Below are 16462 nucleotides of genomic sequence, written 5' to 3'. Positions count from 1 at the left end.
GGCTTCATTTCTTAATGTGACTGGCATCCACTGGGCAGAATACCTTTTTCTTCTCTCTGAGATCCACAATCCCACTAGTTGACCCTGAAGCCATAATTTCAATCTCCCACAAAACTTTCTATGAATTTGCTTTAATTAACCTGCCTTAAAACCAGAATATTGAGCAAGGCCAGTGTTCTTAGCTTTGTGGCTAATACTGGGACATCATCCATGCCAAAGAAATTGGTATAATCATGATCTCTAAGCAATTTGGTAGGGTTTGTTCCATTGAGCTCTCTATTAGAAGAGGGTCATATTGTACAATCCACCCCTGATGAGGTTGCCAGCATATGGACGACAGTGAGACAATGGAAAGATCACAATGGTGAGGGAAGCATTCATCCAGTGAACAGAAGTGAATGACATCCTCCTTGATGTCAGAGGAGTCAGGGTTCCCTGTCAGTACCAGAAAGGGGTTTTTGGAGAAGATGTATTTGGTGTGGGGGTAGGAAGAGCTGAGAGCCAGGAATCAAGCAGTATTAGAGCCACGGGGAAAATTTCTGTCCACTTGGGGCCTCCCTTCTGTTTAAAATCTGAGAAGCATGTCTCTGAAAGCCATTGTTCCTCTCCATACATCCACCTGCTTGGGGTCAGTGAGCTAGGCAGAAATTCCACAAGATTCCATGTTCCAGAGCCCATTATTGAACTGCTTGGGAGGTGGAAGGCTATCTTGATCTGAATCTGTAATGTCTGGTGGGTGTAAGGGGACAAGCACATATCTGGTTAAGGAGGATATTGAGCAATAGGAAGCAGTGTTTCTGGAGAGAACAGCCTGTAGGCATCCTGAGAAGGTATTGATGATGGTGTTCACATACCCACTAGCTCCAGCAGAGGGCAGCAGCAGTCTGATACAACAAATTTGCCATCACAAGTTGTCACACTGACCTGATAATCTTCCAGAGTTTTGTTTGGGGACAAAGGAGCAATCAATTATCTACCACCAGTTTGGATAGAGCAAGGGTGAAAAGGATTCCACGCCTGTTTCCCCAATCAGTGAGTGTTGTTGCTCCCCTGTGGCCTGAAATAGGGGTCTGCTCTTCTGGTGGGCATGGCATCTCTGGAGGAATAGTTATATGGTGGTTATGTCTGGAATGTTATTGGAATGTTGGAACAAGGAGTCTGCAATGTTATTAGAATGTGCTTCTGCTGTTTGTTGGCATTTGTACGCAGACATGAGTGACTATAATTGGCATATGTGAATTGGCTGTCCCTCTCCAAATGGAGACACCCAGAGACATTGAATTATCCTTTTGCCATTATCCAGACCAGACTGAGAGCCCACTGGCTAAGAGCTCAGGAGTCAGTAAAAATATATGCCCTTGGGAGTCTCACTTTGTGGTCTGTTGTGGAACCAAGCACACTGCCACCAACCCTGCCATCTGGGCCAAGCCAGGAGTGGCCTTCTTGACTAGGGATGACCACTGCAGCCTGCTGGTGGGCAGCATTGTGTATGATGGCAGCACTGCTGTATGTGAAGAACACTCACTCCCTTTCCATGCCAGACAACTGGTCCCAGGGAGCTTCTCAAAATGCTATAGGGGCCAACATTGGGGTTGCCACCAGTTGCCTTCATTAATAGTAGGCAAGAGGCTGAGCTTTGAGGAGCCACACCCTCCTGTAATCTGGAAAGGCCCTTGACATCAGATTGAGCTTTTTTAAAGGTACCATTTTCACTTTAACAATGAGGTCTCAGGACCATGCTGAACATTTGCTGGGTTGAATTGCTAACCCAATGAAGGATGGGGACTTTTTGCAAATCAGGGTGGGCTATGAATGCCTTTTTTCCCAAAAGGGCCCAGTGGACTTCCAAAATTTCATGCTCAAGTGGCATGTGCTAAGCTGCTGTCTGGGGCAGATCTTTGATCTAGGTCCCATGGACAGTCAGATAAAGCCATGCTTAGTCCCAAGACTCCACAAGGCCTAATCAAATATCTCCACTGATTCAACTCAAAAGCCTGAGCCCAGAGAGACTAAGGACAGGACCTGCTTGCTGGGCCAGATGCAAGACAGTTTGGTGAGGTTCTCCCAAATGGAAAGAAGCTGGATTGCATCTAACAACACAAATAGGTTTTAGTAAAATGGTAAATGTAGAATGTGTTGCCCCCAAAAAATGAAGACACCTGATATGTGTTTTGCCTGCTATAATGTAACAGGAGGCTTAATTATAAGGAGTTAATGTTTTATAGTGAGAGAAACTTCACAGTCCACAGCTGCCACATTATGTCTAGAAACTTGAAAGAAGTGGCTGGTCCTTGGATCTTATGCAAGGTAATGGCCCATCCTCTCTGCTATAAATACATTACTAAGTGTAAGTCTCCTGGATGGCATCCTCAAAAGGTTCCAAAAGGACAATGTCACTTATATAATATCAAAGGCTACAGTGGGTTAATTGGAGTGAATTTAAATCTTGTCTGCATTGGTTATATGCAAAAGCAGGGTGCTTAAATGTTTAAATAACCCATGGGCACCCAAGTAAAGGTTCAAAATGCCCTTGAAACGGAAAGCAAATTGAAGTTGTGAGTCTTCCATTATCAGGATCAAGTGAAACACGTTGGCTAGATCTAGGACATCAAAGTAAGGACCGCATGCTTTTTGGATGTCATCTACCATGTCTATAATACTGGGAATGGGAAACTTAATGACAGAAACCTGTGCATTTAAGTTTTGATAGTCAATTGTGGTTTTTTAAGTATTTCTTTTTTTTAAGTTTATTAATTTTGAGAGAGAAGGGGAGAGGTGAACGGGGGTCGGGGGGACAGAGATAGAGGGAGAAAGAGATTCCCAAGCGGGCTCCACACAGCACAGAGCCCAACGTGGGGATCAGTCTTACAAACTATGAGATAATGACATGAGCTGAAACCAAGAGTCAGACACTTAACTGATTGAGCCACCAGGCACCCCCCCCTCCAATAATAGTCAATAGTTAATCTCCATTAACTGGTAGCCAGTTTTCACACTGACCAGGCCAGGCTATTAAAGTGTGAGATGGGGGGCCTACTGACCCCAATTCAAGTATATCTCTAATGACAGACCTTAAGTCCTGTGTACTCAGTCAATAATGTGGTGTATTTAGTTTTTTTCCTGGAGGAGGAAATTGGGCAGGTTATTGTCTGGCACCTTTTATGAGAAATCCAGGAATTTGGGTTTATTCTACTAGGCATGTCATGAAGTAAGTGCATGCAAACCTATAATAGGGAAAAAGAGAGCCAGGGAGGCCACCACCACTGGCAACTGGTTTGGAAAGCCATAGCCAGCTTTCCTTGTACTCCCTTTGTGGTTTTATTGGCTCTGACATGTAGGCTGTAGGAGATTATTTGAGAAATTTAGAAGGATTACCTGGGATTTCTATGACTTGGGCTATGGTGTTTGACAAAGAAAAGAATGTCAGGTTACTGCCTTAGTCCCTGTGGACTACTGAGTCATGAATAGGCAATTATCCCCAGGAGGTGACAAGTTCCATGAGCCATTCAGTTGTAGGGTAATGCTCTGGGGGTTTGTCAGGCCCACAGGTCAGTGATGTTCTTTGGGGCAGAGGGAGCTTTGAGACCCCCTAAAGTCATCTGGGCCATTGAGATTGGGGTCTTTTTCAAAATGAACATGAGTTTTTGAGAGGAGCTTGCACCATAACTGTCCAGATATGAGATCTGGACCCCCAGCTGGCAGAGTGTCTCCCTCATGAAGGAAGAACTGTCAAGTCTATTCCCAGCATGGCCTCCAGAATATTATGGGAGGTCCTCTTAAAATGAAGTTTGGTCCTGTCATTTGGTGGAGGCTCCCTGCAAGAAGAATTCTTTGGATTCATAATCAGTTGGGACTTCCTCAGACTGGAGATGAAATCCAGGTCATCTGGATAGGTTGCTATATTCAAAGGAGTGATATACCCACAGGACCATATCAATCATACAGGAAAGGAGTTGGGCCTCATTGAATATCTTCCACTGGCTTTGAATCTTTGCAGTAATAACTATGATAAAAGGGTAAACTTCACAACAAACCTTGAAAATCCAAGTAAGCAGAGAGTTGGATTTGCCCTCTATATCTTTGGGGCTTGTGCCTTTGGGTTTGGATTCTCCCTTGTTATTAGAAATCCCAGTTAGGACATGGAAACAATCTGTGGCTGCAGTTTTTGCTTTAATTCTGGTTGAATTAGTCCTGGGGTAGTCTCTTATGGGTTGGGGGTTGGGTCATCTGTGTCTGTCCAGAATTTGGACTTTTAAGAAGTTATCCATTTGGGGCTTCTTGTAAATACTAACTAGTTGACTCATGTCTGTGAGTTGAGTAATAATAGCTCAGAGTCCGTATTAAACACTCTCAACAGCCAGTCAGCCCCTTTTCCTTCCTCCTGCTCTACAGTCCTTTCAGATATTTTTAATCTTGAGATGTGTAAAGCTTCAAATTTCAGTTTCTAATTCTCTATTACCCACCACTGATTTGACTTTCTGAATCCTCACTGGAAAAATCTGTGGTAGAAGTCCCCAGTGGCCAATACCTGCTGCTTCCCTCTCCAGGGTGTCCCAATTGACTTCACTGGGTTTAGTGTCAGTCTCCATCAGACCAGCAGTGGCAGACTCATTAGGGCTGGCCCCAGGTCCCTAGAGTATAGAACCAGTCCCTTGGTCTGTTGGTACACCACAACACTGAGCAGTGCCCACAGCACCTCTATGAGTGTTTTCCATTTAGTACAGAGCTTGCTAATTTCCTCAGACAGTTTTAGTTGATGCAGGCACCAGGTGCTCAAGTCATTTGTACTTGGCTATTAGATTTTGTGCCCCTATACACCAGGAGTGGGACCCCTGATACCGCATAGGGTCAGGGGACAAACTGCCACAGCAACAAGGTATGCAGTGACAGAGGGACTGTGGGACCCAGCCACTCTTGCCTTTTTGAGGGGCCATTACCTCCCCAGTGAGGACATCCCTATCATCCAAGTTATAACTTAGAGTCCTAGTACATCCCATAAGCACCGCCAATCAGAGACAGGGAGTGTCCCTCTCCTCTTAGGGGCACTGCACATTTATCTGGCCCTATGTGTGAGCCGGGTGTGCAACTCACATATTCTCTTCTGTTAACTAAGGGCAACAGGATATTGCTAAAATCTTAGCCAGTTGCCCCTAACAGTCAGCATCTGGGTCTGTACTACAAGCTGAGAAACATGCTCAAAGTCTAACAGCCACTGAGGGTAACCCTTGGGCATTAATAAGTGGGAAATACATCCATGGCCCCTCAAACCAGCTCTGATTAGCAATACTCTCAAGGTTTGGGAGAATTATCATTGCTTTTTTTGTAACTTGCACTTTTGGGATGGAAACTTGGTGCAGCTCTCTGAAAAGGCAGTATGCAGTAGGGCAAAACAGTGCAACCAAACTCCAGTAGGCAGTGGATTCCTCCCCCATGGAATTATGCACATGATAAAGCCCATCAGTAAGCCATTGAAACTAAAATGCATTTCTTATTATCAAAAGCAAGCTGATTTAGTCCATCCTACTTGTGAACCTAATTGTGACTTTGTTAAATTAACATTTGGTGGTCTGGTGAGCCTCAGTTCAAGGAAAGACCATAAGGAATCGAAATAGCACTGTCCACTACTCCTTGGTCCTGGAGGAAGTGCAGGGCATGCCTTGAGTGACCAAATGAGAGGTCAAGGCAGGATGCTGGTAGAGAGATGGGACCTGGGGCACATGCCCTTATTAAGGTCCATAAGTGGAAAGCTTTGGGGCTTCTGGGCTAAGTCCAGAACAGTCAATCCAAACCAAAAGGAGCAGGGTTTTGGTAGGCTCTACAGGGGTCTTATCTAAAAGGGTGCTCCCAGGGAAGGCCTTGGGAGGTAACAGACACTGTTGATCTCAGGGCCATTGGGTAGTCTCTGCAGACTGTTATGCAGCTGGGGCGTGAACTGGCATGCTCAAGGCCCCTGTAGGCTGCTTGGCCACCCAGAATGGATTACGAGACATTATGGAATAGTTTAGCTAAAATCTCAACAAATTCAAGTCTTCTTTTCAAGAAAGTTTGTTCATATTATAAGTTTAAATATTAGTTCTATTCCACCATTTTCATTTTCTTTTCAGGAACTGCAGTTTATACCAACGTTAGAGCTGCCAGGCTTGTCTTCCAAATCAGACACTTTCTCTCTGACCCTTTTTACTTGTTTATTTACCTCATCGTCCATCTCTTGGTTACCTTCTTGCTTTTCTTCAACATCCTTTTTTAAATTTCCTTTCAAACCTATCCTTCATTGTCAACCTTATGATTTAATCTTCCCTTCTTATGTTATTGTGCTTTTTCTTTTCTCAGTTCCATAAAATCTTTTCTCATTTATCCCCTTTTCTTTTTTATATATTTTATTTTATTTTATTTTATTTTATTTATTTTTATAAATAAATTTTGTCTATTTCATTTCCTAATTTTTATATTTCTGAGTTGTTTGTTCCTTTTCCCAAACGTTTGTTTTGGATATTTAATCAAGATTGGAGTATTGTATCACAATTTTGTTTAGGATTGTAGTTGGTTTTGAGGGGAGAATTTTCATCAGGTTAAAGGCTTTGATTTGCCTTTTCTGGTTTTCATAGCAGTTTTGTATTCATGAGATCTGCTTTTTTATGTTTGTATTCATTTTATTGTCATAATTTCTAGTTTGAAAGCACCCTCTTCTGTCCATTCTGCCCTCTACTGTGCAGTTTTGTTCATGGACAACATTGGTGGTTGGTGGGGAGGAAGAATTGGCATGCTGTTTCTTTCATTTCTGCAGGATCTTTATTTTTCTTTCTTTTACTTCCTTATTTCCCATCACTGCCAGGTCTCCAGGGGGTGCCTCCTCCTTCTGATTCTCCACTAGAAGCTGTGCTTCTCCAACCAAGTCTGCCTCTCTGCCTCAGTGACAAGCCCCCTCCCTGAGACTGGTACTCTGTGTGGCCAAATCCCAGCCTATATTTGGTATTTTAACACTCAGGATTGGACATTCTGTTTCCAAGGAGGATTTGGTTGTGATTTATCTAATTGTTCCTTGCCTCTCTGGTGCTTTTCACAAAGTCTCTTGAGCCCCACCTCCCCCCGCTCCATTGGCTTTCCACACCAAAGACTAACTGATTTCCAGCCCTGGCTGTCATAGTTACTAACTTGGAGAAATTACTGAAATTACTTGACTACTGTAAGGCTCAATTTTTCATCTGAAAATACATCCTAGCACAGAGACCAGTGTGGTGTTTAGATAGTGGCTGTTGCAGTTCTTGGCCTGGAAAGTAAAGGTTGGAAGAAAGATCAATGGAACTGCTTGTGTTGTAGAGCTGGCCAGTAATTCACCTACATCAAGAGGGACACCAGCTCTTCTCCAGCTGCTTTAATCTACTCTCCATTGCAGTAATAGAAAACTCCAAAGGACAAAATATCCAAGTGCTTGTTGGGGTCATAGTTATCACCATCCTCAGACCTCCCAAAGCATCTTCATCTTCCCACACAAGTACAACCAATCCATCAAATAAGAAGAGTAATGTTGCCTTCCTTGGTGGTTTCCAGTATCTCATCAGTGATTTCCTCTACCTGAATGGATGGTAGAGGTGTCACCAGGAGGGAAGCATTTAGACATGTAAAACCATAATTTTAGGCAAAGACAACTATTTGGTAAATCTCATTCTAGATATTTAACAAAACAATAATATTGAATTCAGGGGGCTGATGATGAAAAATGTTCAAGGAAATGGTGTGGCCTTCTTTCCCAGGTCTAGATCTGGCCGAAAAAATGCCTTCTCCTAGAACTATGAAGACTCACCTTCCTGTTCAGTTGCTGCCACCTTCCTTCTGGAAAGAAAATTCAAAGGTAGGAAAATCCAACTCTTCAAGCCCAGTTTTGTTCATATGGACAAACACTATCTCCATCTAAGTGGAAACAATCAAAGATGTTGAAAGATAAATAACCAATGAAGGTATAAAGCAGATGGTGTCCTTACCTCCACATTCCCACATACTCCACCCTGAATCCAACTTTCTTTCAAAATATTATTTCTGGGTATATACTAGGAAGTTTTCATACAAAATCATTCTGATTAGCTGCCAGTGAAGCCACATCCAAAGACAACAAGTTGTGAAACAAAGCACATATTTCCTGAAGAAGGCTTTTATCTTAGTTTGAATCATCTAAGAAGCAAAAGCCAAGGCATAAAAGTGATTTATTTAGGGAAAACTTGTGAAGGGAAAGGTAGAGCAATACAAAGAAGGATGAACAACCATAAGATCATGATACTACATTGACAACCCTTACAGAATATCTTGTGGAGCAAGCTCCCAGGAACTGTTATAACACTATGTCCTCCGTTTTCAAAATTTTTCATTTATTTTGACCTTCCAAATTCAGGATCAATGTGTAATGTACAGCAAAATGCTAGTGTTGCTTTTTGATATATGCTTCATCAGTGAGTCTTAAAGTGAATGAAATATGGAATATAAGCAAAATACGGACTTATAAATTTGCAGTGAAAAGTGTAACCATCCAGCAGAATCAAAATGTTTGTATCAACTAGACCAGAACATCATCTCCTTGCAGGCAAGCTACTTTAGAAACCCAGACTGAACCCTTACCAAGAAAACCATAAGGGTCAAGTCTGTTTAGTCAAGACAATTTCCCCTATGTGTGGTGCTCAGATACACAGGGCAAGTGATTGCTTTTGACTTTTTTTTTTCTGGGCTTCCATGAGTCACCAGCTCTTCATCTTGCCCATCTCCCATCTCCAAACAAGGTACAATACAATTGAATAAGATTCCACATTCCAATATGCTATCCCATTCATTACCTGCTTCTCTGAGATTACACCCAGGTCATTTTGATTTGTGAAAACTTCCTGCTTTGTTCCCACAGGTAGATAACTCATGTGACTCTTGATGCTCAACAAGCAATATTATTTCCAAATGGTATTATAGATTCAATGTGAGAAGACACAATAGCATTTTGTTAGTCATCATACTAGCACCTTCTTTTTATAAAAATCAGGCCTTCTAAAAATGTAAAAATCTCAATGATGGCACCTCCTTTTATTTGTTTAGAATTGTGGATTACTTGAGCAGGAAGTGACATTAGAGAGTTTAGGCCAAGATTTTCATTTTATGATGCAGTGGTAAGCTAAATAGCCATCCCCTAAAGATATCCATGTCCTAATCAACAGAACCTGTGAATGCTACCTTATATGGTAAAATGAGATTTGCAGATTTGATTAAGTTGGGGATCTTGAGATTTGAAGATTATCCTAGATTAATAGGTGGGCCCTAAATATCATCAAAAGGATTCTTAGAAGAGGGAGACAAGAAGATCAAAGTAAAAAGTAGGAGATGTGAAAAGTGAAGCCAGGGATTGGGTCAAGAGCCAAGGAATGCAAGTGGCCTTTGAGGGCTAGCAACAGCAAGTGAAGGGATTCTCCCTTACTGCCACCAAAGGGACCAGCCCTGCCAACAGCTTGACCTGAGCCCAGTGAAATCTAGCCTCTAGAACCATAAGAGAATAAATCTCTTATTGTGTAAGCCAGTACATTTGTTACAGCAGCCATGAGGGATTCACACAGATAAGTCAGCAGGCTCTCAGAAAATGTCCTGGACATTAGGTCATATCCAGTCATCAGACTCCTGCCACAAGCACACTGGATATGTTCCCCATCTAGCACAGACTGCCCCTTCACAATTACTCAAGTTTACAAAAAGGCAGTAACCAACACCAGCATTAAGAAATGTATTTACATTATAAGATGGTGCAGCTGTGTCACACTTTTTGGTTCCCTACATGCTTTCACAAATATCAGAGAAAAATCAAGCAGTAGGAAAAGAGGCAGAGAAACATGTTGGGTCTGTGCTCCTCTAAGACAGCAGTGGGGGAAAGGCAGCTGGGAAAGCAAGAGCCTGGGGAGATTGGCTGAGAGAGAAATACCACTGGGTGAATGGTTGTGTTGGACACAGAAATTCTGTTCAGTAAGTGAGACATGGGAAAATGCTTGTGACACCATTAATGTGCTCCTCCTCTCTGGCTCTGCTGAGAATGCACACAGCAGCACAGGTGGGCATTAGAGCCTGGACAGTGAGTGGGAGAAAGGGAACCACAGGACACAAAGCAAAGAGGTGAGATCTCCCCGGCCAAACCACACCCCTGCTTTTCCAATGAAAAGAATCATCACAAGCAGCTCCAAAGGGAGACTTAGCACTGCCGTCAAAGGTCCTGCAATCTTATCACAAATGAAAAGTAGGAGTGATAACATTAATCTATAAAGCTGCAGTTCATGCGCAGATGAGACCAAATGGCTGACTGCATTAGCTACCCCCATACAATAACCTAGAGTCCTCACTTAGTGCAAGCCAAGGAGGACCGACCTTACACACTGGAAAAAAACACAGGGGCCTCTTTAGCCTCCAGGAATATCATAGTTAGGGTGACCATAGTATTTATCAGGCAAACCAGGGTACCTTTAAGAAAAGGAGGGATGCTCCTAATCATTATCTGAAACCACAGATATATGTTGGAACTCTGGACAAACCGGAAAATGTGGTCATCCCGATCACAGAAAAGGCACACACGTTCAGATACTCAAATGGGATAGTCTAAGATTCTTCTAATACTAAGGTCCTCTGCATCAAGCAATAATATTTCTGTGTTTTGTTTTCTCTCTGTCTCAATCACTTGCTGGCTGATTTCAGATTATCTATGTGGCTAGAAATGCAAAAGACACCGTGGTGTCCTACTACCATTTCTCAAGAATGGCTGCATTACTACCTAACCCTGGTACATGGGAGGAGTTTCTTGAGGCATTCAAAGCTGGTAAAGGTAAGTGAAAGGAAATTGTGGGTGCATGTGTCCTTATTCATTCATGTTTCCTTGTTCACTACTGACTTCAGAAAGGATGGGTTTTCAGTGAATGATTGTAGTCATCAAGGTCATAGGAGGGTGTGATGGCACATTCAAACTGGATCATTTGGGGAGAATTTAACCAAGAGACTATTTAGAAAGCTACGGGCAGAGTTTAAAGAAACAAACAGGTGATAATACAGTGCTCTTGGGTGAGTACGAGCAGGGAGCCATTGCCCCCTGGAAAAAGGACAGGGCCCCTTAACAGGAGCTGAAGCCTTCATTAAGGGAAACAGACCACAACAGTGAGCCAACAGGAAGAGCATCAGGGAAATAAACATACCTTCCCTACTCTCCTTTACCCCCAAAAGCCTCTGAGTACCTTTTCCTGGCAAAGCCCAGGTGGAAGTCTGAGCACAAAGGAGGCATCGACGCAGTCCCTAGAGGTCAACCTCACAGGGTGGAGGAGGGTGCAGAGTGGATTTGGCAGGGCCAACAGAAGACACCCAGTGCACCTCTCTTCCTCTCATTCACCATTACAGAGAGTAAAGGTGCCCAAATATCTGGTAATTATAGATTTTTCAGAATGAAAATCAGCCTACTAGGATACAATGTTTATTGTGTAACACTAATCTAGGCATCATGTAGTGATGCAAAAGAAAGAAAGATTATGACTCCTGGCAACTACACAGTATCTAATGTGCTATTAAGTTCCAGAGAAGAAATATAAAACCAAGGAATCCAGAATACTTCTTATCATCTCCTTAAATATTAAAAAAAAAAACTGTCTTCTGCAAATAAGAATTCTGTCCAGGGTCTTTGTCTTCTTTGCCTTTTTCCCTTTTATTTGAGACATCCATGCTCATTTTATAAGTTTCAAGTTGATATTGATGCCCCCCCACTTCTCTCTTGTTCCCTCCAGTGCTATGGGGTTCCTGGTATGACCATGTGAAGGGATGGTGGGATGCAAAAGACCAACACCGTATTCTCTACATCTTCTATGAGGACATGAAGGAGGTGAGGGGCAGTGCAGTCTACCATATTCTCCAGGGCAGCAAACCACAGTCGTGATCCTGTTTGTGGGCTTGCCCACAGGAGAGCCTTCAGTGCAAGTCCTTTCTCTCCATGACACTCTTCTTGACTCAGTTTTACCCTTGAAAGTTCTAACTACTTTTCTGCTCTTCTCAATTTTCTTTGCTTCAGTTCACAGTTTCTGGAAGATCCTTCCTCCTCAGGAAATATCACATGTCTTTATAGTTGAATTAATTCTGACACTCATGAACCATGTCTTCACCTACAAAGTGGGTATCATCTCATTTTGTATCTCATGAAATTATTATAAGGATTTATAAGATCACATATGCAAAGTGCCTAGTTGTGTTCAGTGAACATGCAGGGAGAGTTTCCTTCTCCATCTTCCACACCCCAGGCCCACATCACAAACTGAAGTTTAATCATTGGCAGGACTGGCTTCACATATTGGGACAGAGGACGGATTTTTCCATTTCAAATCATTGTGTATGAGAGGCATGACAAAATCACTCTCAGGACCCCAGGGTTAGTGTCCTAGAATTAAACTACTTCTTGTGCCAATGGTGAGAAATCTAATCAAAAGCTATAGCTCCTTTTCTGCAACTCTTTGATCAAAGAACCAGTGCACAAGAACTCACATTTCTGTATCAAATTGAGATTCCTTTGTATTCATCCCCTTACTGACCTTCTATTAAATTCACAGACTTTTTGTCATCTTTTATAGCTCAAATACTAAATTTGGTCATACCATGACTCACCTGCAACATTTTTTCTCCTTTATACAACTTTTCCTCATCTCTACCAGGAAACATAATTGCTGCTTTCAACAAATCTCATGGATCTCTCTCTCTCAATCTTTCTCTCTGTGTATGTGTGTGTGTGTGTGTGTGTGTGTGTGTGTACAGCATGTTTTCTGGGCCAGTTCTTACAGTTAGTTATGTCTACATTCATCTCCCTATTGCAGCATGAGCCTCCTGAGGGCAGGAACAGCTCTCATTTTTGTGTCTTGGCAGCACCTTTGCACATAGTCGTCACCTGAGGGATGTTTATTGAATATATTTGAACTGATCCCTTAACTCATTTCTCCCCAAACACTGTTTGTCCACACAGAATGTCATCCTTAATGGAAAACTCAAATTATTTGCTTTGTATAACTATTCTACATACAGGACCCAAAGCGGGAAATTCAGAAGATTTTGAAGTTCTTGGAGAAAGAAATACCAGAGGAAATTCTGAATAAAATCATCTACCACACCTCCTTTGATGTAATGAAGCACAACCCAATGGCCAACTACACCACTTTGCCTATCAGCTTCCTGGACCACTCTATCTCCCCTTTTATGAGGAAAGGTACGTTAAGACTCATATTCTCAGATGCCAGATTGGACGCTGTGGTCCCCATGCTCTGCTTAGATTTTCCAGTAATGTTTCTTGCCCCATTATGCATTCTTGTCAGTGACACTACATAATTTTTCAGAGGCAAACTTCCTTTTTTTTTCCCACTCTTATCCTCGTTCCAAGGGTGTGTGCTCACTCCACCCTGTACTCTTGTGTGGTAATCACTGAAACTTTGCTCCATTTCAGGGATGCCTGGGGACTGGAAGAGCCATTTCACTGTGACCCAGAATGAAGAATTTGACAAGGACTACCAGAAGAAGATGGCAGGGAGCACCCTGACCTTCCGCACAGAGATCTGAGGGCAACAGGGGAGCCCATCAGTCAAGGACCTCCTTCCTAGATTTTAGACACTTGAGCCTCATAATCAAGAATACTTAAACTTTAATCCTGAGCTTTCCTACACTCTCAGAAATTCTATGCCACTGTGATATACTTCATCCAAATGCAACCAAATCTTGGGTAGAAATTTAAAATTAAATTACATGATCATTCACATAGACACCCACCACATGATGGTGTGCTTATCTGCAAACCCGTGATATAACCCAATCACTATCTCACAATAGCCTGGCTCCCTGGATGCAAAATTCATTAAAAGAGAGAAATAGAGTAGAGTAGAACTTCAACATAAGATAAAGTGAGTGAGAAGCAGAGAAGGAGAAGGTGAACACTATGGAGAATGTGAAAAGGGAACCAGGTTTTATCCTTAACCATCAACAACGAGACACAGAGGATGGCCCAGCTCTTGGAAGTATTAGGTTATGAGGTGCAGAAGGTAAAAAGAAGGGAAGCCAGTGAACTGTGCCTGACTCAGGAGGTCTCAAGCTGGACATGAAGAAAGGCCAGAAAGGAATGGGTGATAAGCAGCACAAGAAACGGAAACAGATGCAGTTCACTTTTGAGACCAACACAAGGCAGACAGGCAGAAAACAATATATATTTCAGATGGGCTTTTTAGAGAGAAATGGAGGAAAAATCTTCAAATTAGCCCCCCTCCCTCAAAGAAAATAAAGTACCAGCACCACATGCACTTTAAGAAAATCTTGAGTATCACATCTCTGGAAGGATCATCTTTCATGCTTCTTAAAAAGAAGCTCTAAGCAAAATGGTCAATATTGATAAATTATTCAGCTACACATGTAATTATGTTCTGCCTCTTTTTTTCATTAAAACCTGTCTCAAGAAAGTGTCTAGCATCATTTACACAAGTAGTGTGAATATCAATGTATTATTTTAAAAGGATGTCAGGAAGGTACAGTTTGTGGGAGTACTGCATTCCTATGCCACTAAATCATAATATAGAGAATATTATCAACTCTGTGCAGGAACAAAAGAAGCCCCATTTGCATTCTTTCATCGTCATACTTTCTAAGCATGAAAATCATTAACCACATGGCAAATAATCCAGTACAGTATTTGTGCAGTGCCAAGCTGCTCTGAGGAAATACATGGTGAAGTGAACCAGCATGATTGAATAGTAAATACATTTTTTATCAGTGAACACCCACACCACATTCCCAGCTCACATTCTAAGAGCTACCTAAAAATATAGACAGCAGACTGCTAAAACTCCCTTTCTGTACACAGTATGACCTGGGCAAATAAAGGGAATATCTGTAATGCGTCTGGAGTTCACAAATTGGGAAAATGTGCAGCTATTCTTTTATGAATTGTAAGATTCTTTTTACTTTCATTATAAAAATAAATTCCATTCTTGTATTCTCCATCAGTTTCAGTTGCAGAGTATTCATGGATTTCTCTCTCACGTTCTGATATATGCTTTAAAACAATACTTGGAGTACTAACAAGAAGTAATGGCTTCATTCAATTTTAGTTAGTTAGTTAGCTACCTGGTTAGTTATTTTGAGAAGGGGGCAGGGAGAGCAGAGAGAGAGAGACAGAATCCCAAGCAGGCTCCATGCTGTCAGCAGAGCCCAAAGTGGGGCTCTATCTCATGAATCACATCTGAAATCAAGAGTCTGAGGCTTAACTGACTGAGCCACTCAGGTGTCCCAGGCTTCATTCAATTTTAAGTCTTTAGTCCCAGCTCTATAAAATGATGATGATGGAGAAGGTGACTATCCACGTATCCAGGTCAATATAATATCCTTCTAATCACATATTACATATTTACACACACACACACACACACACACACACACATTCCTCTATATACTGTGGTCGTGTAAGATGATATTGTAAATATTCATGCCTAAGGGATTTGGAGCCATGCACTTAGGAGAGAAAAACAGAGTAATGGGAAATGGAACTGAGCTTGGAATCCTGAAACCAGAATAAGAGGTTGAGGAATCCGGTCACACTGCCCAAAGACTTCACTGGTGATGAGATGACTAAGAATCAACAGGTGGGACCCAGCAGAGCTAAGTGAACTCATGTCCCTGCTCCTGGCCAGGCCCATTTTTTAGCACATTCCTGGAGCTGGAGCATATTGCCTGCACCTCCTCCAGGCTGTAATTCGGTTCATCTGGGCACTCAGAACACTGCCATCACAACCTGGGGTTCCGGGGATCCTTTCTGATTATCTAACAAATACCAAAACCTTCCTAACTGGCATGTTTAGAAAAAGAAAACCAAGGCTTAGTGGAAATATGGTTAGAAAGGCAGTTTTTCCCTAGTAGAACGCTGGGATCAGAGTGTCTTTGTCATGGAAAAGTCTGTAAGTGTGAGGTAGCCCTGAGCAGAAGCTCCCCTTTCCCAAAATAGTGTAGCCTTCTTGGTCCCTCCGTCCTTCCAAGCCATCTGTTGTCCCAGGCTCCTGGGCCCTTCTTTTGCTCTTTGGTATTCTATGGGTTTCCCATCCTAACATACCCAAGCCCATTGCCTACCCTTGGAGAAGAGGATCTCATTCCCCACCCTGCATCCACCAGTCTTCTGTCCCTTACCCATCTCACTCATAATAAACCTGTGTGGGGTTTGCTGGTAATGAAACTTCAAAACATCCATCTGCATCAAACTTAGTCCACATAATCTGGAATATTCTGAATTCAAGTATGTGAAATGGTAATAACAAATGATGGAGAGGGGCACCTGGGTGGCTCAATCTGTTAAGTGTCTGACTCTTCATACCAGCTCAGGTCAGGACCTCATGGTTTATGGGTTAAAGCCCTGCACTGACAGTGTGGAGCCTCCTTGGGATTCTTTCTCTCACTCTCTGCCCTTCCT

At 42.4% G+C, this 16462-nt stretch overlaps 1 protein-coding gene across 1 annotated transcript in view; it reads left to right on the top strand.

Moving 5' to 3' along the window:
* The window catches only part of LOC102952335 (sulfotransferase 1C1), a 49949-nt gene extending 35044 nt beyond the window's left edge, over positions 1-14905 (top strand). The window contains exons 4-8 of the mRNA XM_007097761.3: positions 7752-7849; positions 10702-10828; positions 11772-11866; positions 13051-13231; positions 13466-14905. Coding sequence (XP_007097823.1) covers positions 7752-7849; positions 10702-10828; positions 11772-11866; positions 13051-13231; positions 13466-13578 — 614 coding nt within the window. The 3' untranslated portion in view covers positions 13579-14905. The remainder of the gene's footprint in view (positions 1-7751; positions 7850-10701; positions 10829-11771; positions 11867-13050; positions 13232-13465) is intronic.
* The last annotated feature ends 1557 nt before the right edge of the window (positions 14906-16462 follow it).

This window comes from Panthera tigris, chromosome A3 (genome assembly GCF_018350195.1).
Source record: "Panthera tigris isolate Pti1 chromosome A3, P.tigris_Pti1_mat1.1, whole genome shotgun sequence".
In the NCBI taxonomy this organism is placed as follows: Eukaryota; Metazoa; Chordata; class Mammalia; order Carnivora; family Felidae; genus Panthera; species Panthera tigris.
Note: the sequence above shows the minus strand (reverse complement) of the source record. Positions and strands in the feature narration are given on the sequence as shown.